At 39.4% G+C, this 2,394-nt stretch overlaps 1 protein-coding gene across 1 annotated transcript; it reads left to right on the top strand.

Annotated features, from left to right (window-relative positions):
• Positions 1-218: 218 nt before the first annotated feature.
• LOC132930511 (uncharacterized) lies at positions 219-1,782 on the top strand. Its single transcript, XM_060996433.1, has 2 exons — positions 219-542; positions 694-1,782. Exons 1-2 carry the CDS (start codon positions 429-431, stop codon positions 1,081-1,083), a joined length of 504 nt encoding a protein of 167 aa, XP_060852416.1. The 5' UTR covers positions 219-428; the 3' UTR covers positions 1,084-1,782.
• The last annotated feature ends 612 nt before the right edge of the window (positions 1,783-2,394 follow it).

The raw sequence follows: 2,394 nt of genomic DNA on the forward strand, positions 1-2,394 counted from the left end.
TTCGGGCTCGCGCGCGCAGGTGCAGTTTGTGCGGGCCGCGAGGGTCGTCCACAGCGCCGCCGCCGCTCCGTTCGCCATCTGCCGCGTCCTCCGCCATGGGATCGCGAGAATCCGACGTTTCTCACGGTCCCGTCCGCGCGCGTTCGAGACCACTGCGCGGCGCCGCATCTGCCGACACCTGCCCCCATCGCCGTGCCCCTATAAAAGAGCTGGTCGCCCGTTCGGCAGGCAACAGTACACCGTCGTACGCCACACCGAGCACATTACCCGCCGCCGTCGTCGTCCTTATCATATACCACAGTATATCAGTGTTATCATCGTCGTGTCGTCACTACATTATTATTATTACTACTGTTATATCGTCGTTCGTGCGTTATCATTCACATTTATTTACTTCCGGATACCTACGCAAAAATCCAGTGATAAAAATGGCTTATCTTTCAAACAGCTTCGACTTCGAACACTTGCAAAACTCGACCAACTGGGAGGCCGTCCACAAGAAACGGTCTTTCGTCGCCCGAAAAATGCACAAAATCAACAAGGTAAGCGTCGACTTTTGTATAATATAAATATTATTATTATCGCAATACCACATTCGATAATAATATACCTACGCCTTATGTATTATTATCTTTGCGCCGTCGTTCTACGTTCAGACCCGTCTAACGGATTTTTTTTATTTTCTGTTTACAGACTATCAAACCGATATTGAGAGCGTTGTGTCGCCGTAACGCCGTGACTCCGGCCACTCAACAAGATGGTTCGGCACTGGACCCCCGAGGCCTGTCACCCGAAGAATTGGAAAACTTGCAGAACGAGTACATCGAACGCAAACTGTCTCAAGCAATCGTGTACGACGAGGACGACTACTACTCTGACACAATCAGCGTCGAGTCCGGTCTGGGCATGTCGTTCGAGGAGCTCAGCCGTCCCGCCGACCGCAGGCAGCTCGTGTCCCTGTTGCCCGAGGCCCGATACTACATGTCTCGCGATTTCTGGTTCGAATCGGACTCCCGCACCGCCGGCCGACCGTCGTTCACCAGACAACAGACGCCCCAGAGGCAGCAGCCATGCAGGTACTGAGTGCACTGCATCGCTCTCGTTCGTATCATCCGTCCGCCCCCGAAAGTCTTTCACTTTTTGCTCAAAACTAAATTCTCTTTATATATATATTACATATTATACTATACATATTACGTGTATATAATATGTGTGTTTGAGTGTGTATTTTTATTTTTATTTTTATTTTATATTTTTGTGGTATCTTTAATACTGGGATCTCTAAACAGTGTAAACCATTTTTACCACCTGTAAACGTGTTCGTATAATAATATATTATATATCGATCGCATTATTGATCATATCGATCGGCGAGTATATAATATTTATGTATACATATATATTATTAGATTTTTTTTTTGTTTGTATGATATTATATTTTATCGTCTTGCGATTCTTTACTTACATACTGATTATCATTATAATATATAGATTTTTTTATAAATACTTAAGACTTTTAACAATTATATTTTTTATTTTTTATTTAAAAAAAAATATTTTGTACAATAACGTATTACGAATTTGTATGTATACAAAACGCTGTCGTATGCATTATTATATTTGTGATAAATAATTGTTTTTTCAACAGCGATTCTGTGATTCAATTTTAATAGCTACAGCTATCTACAACAGACTGTAGTTGTTGACTGATAATGTTTATATTATATTATATTGTGTTCCTTTGTTACAAATAAAATTGAAAAAAATTCAATTGATTTTAAACACGTTGTTGTCTTTATATTGTAGATACTACCGTCATTCCTATTACAGTTATTATTTTTCTGTATAATTATTATTATTGTTATGTTAACTATGCCATAAAGGTGTATATAGAGGTATATTTTATAAGTAGTTGACTACTTTGGTATATAAATATTGTGGTAATGTACAATGTGTATTGTGCAGTATGTAAACCGTATACAATATACGCGCTATACAGATATATATATATGATAGATATAGCTAGTGGTTACATGTACTGCAGTGCAGGACATCGTTAAAACCGGATCAGAATATTATTTGACTATCATTACCGAGTGTGTTCGTCGAATATTTTAATGAGCGTACACTGTACAATGACGCGTGCAGTCGTTTGCTATTGAAATTTGTGTGGGTATATCATATTATTATTATAAATTATAATGTCGACCGGACACAGTACCTATTACAGGTACAAGGTATAATACACGTGTACGCCGTATACATACTAGCAAGTATAAAATATTATTATGCATTACAACACAGGTATACACGCGCCGCACGTCGTCTGTACCCGTGTATCGTGATTTTTATTTTATACATAATAATGTAATATTAAATTTTTCTCGCGGCGTA

Source organism: Rhopalosiphum padi, chromosome 4 (assembly GCF_020882245.1).
Source record: "Rhopalosiphum padi isolate XX-2018 chromosome 4, ASM2088224v1, whole genome shotgun sequence".
Lineage (NCBI taxonomy): Eukaryota > Metazoa > Arthropoda > Insecta > Hemiptera > Aphididae > Rhopalosiphum > Rhopalosiphum padi.

Excerpts from the sequence above, each read along its gene's own strand:
- LOC132930511 (XM_060996433.1), top strand. The coding sequence starts at position 429 with ATGGCTTATCTTTCAAACAGCTTCGACTTCGAACACTTGCAAAACTCG. Across the intron at positions 543-693 it reads AAATGCACAAAATCAACAAG|ACTATCAAACCGATATTGAG; the intron begins GTAAGCGTCGAC and ends TTCTGTTTACAG.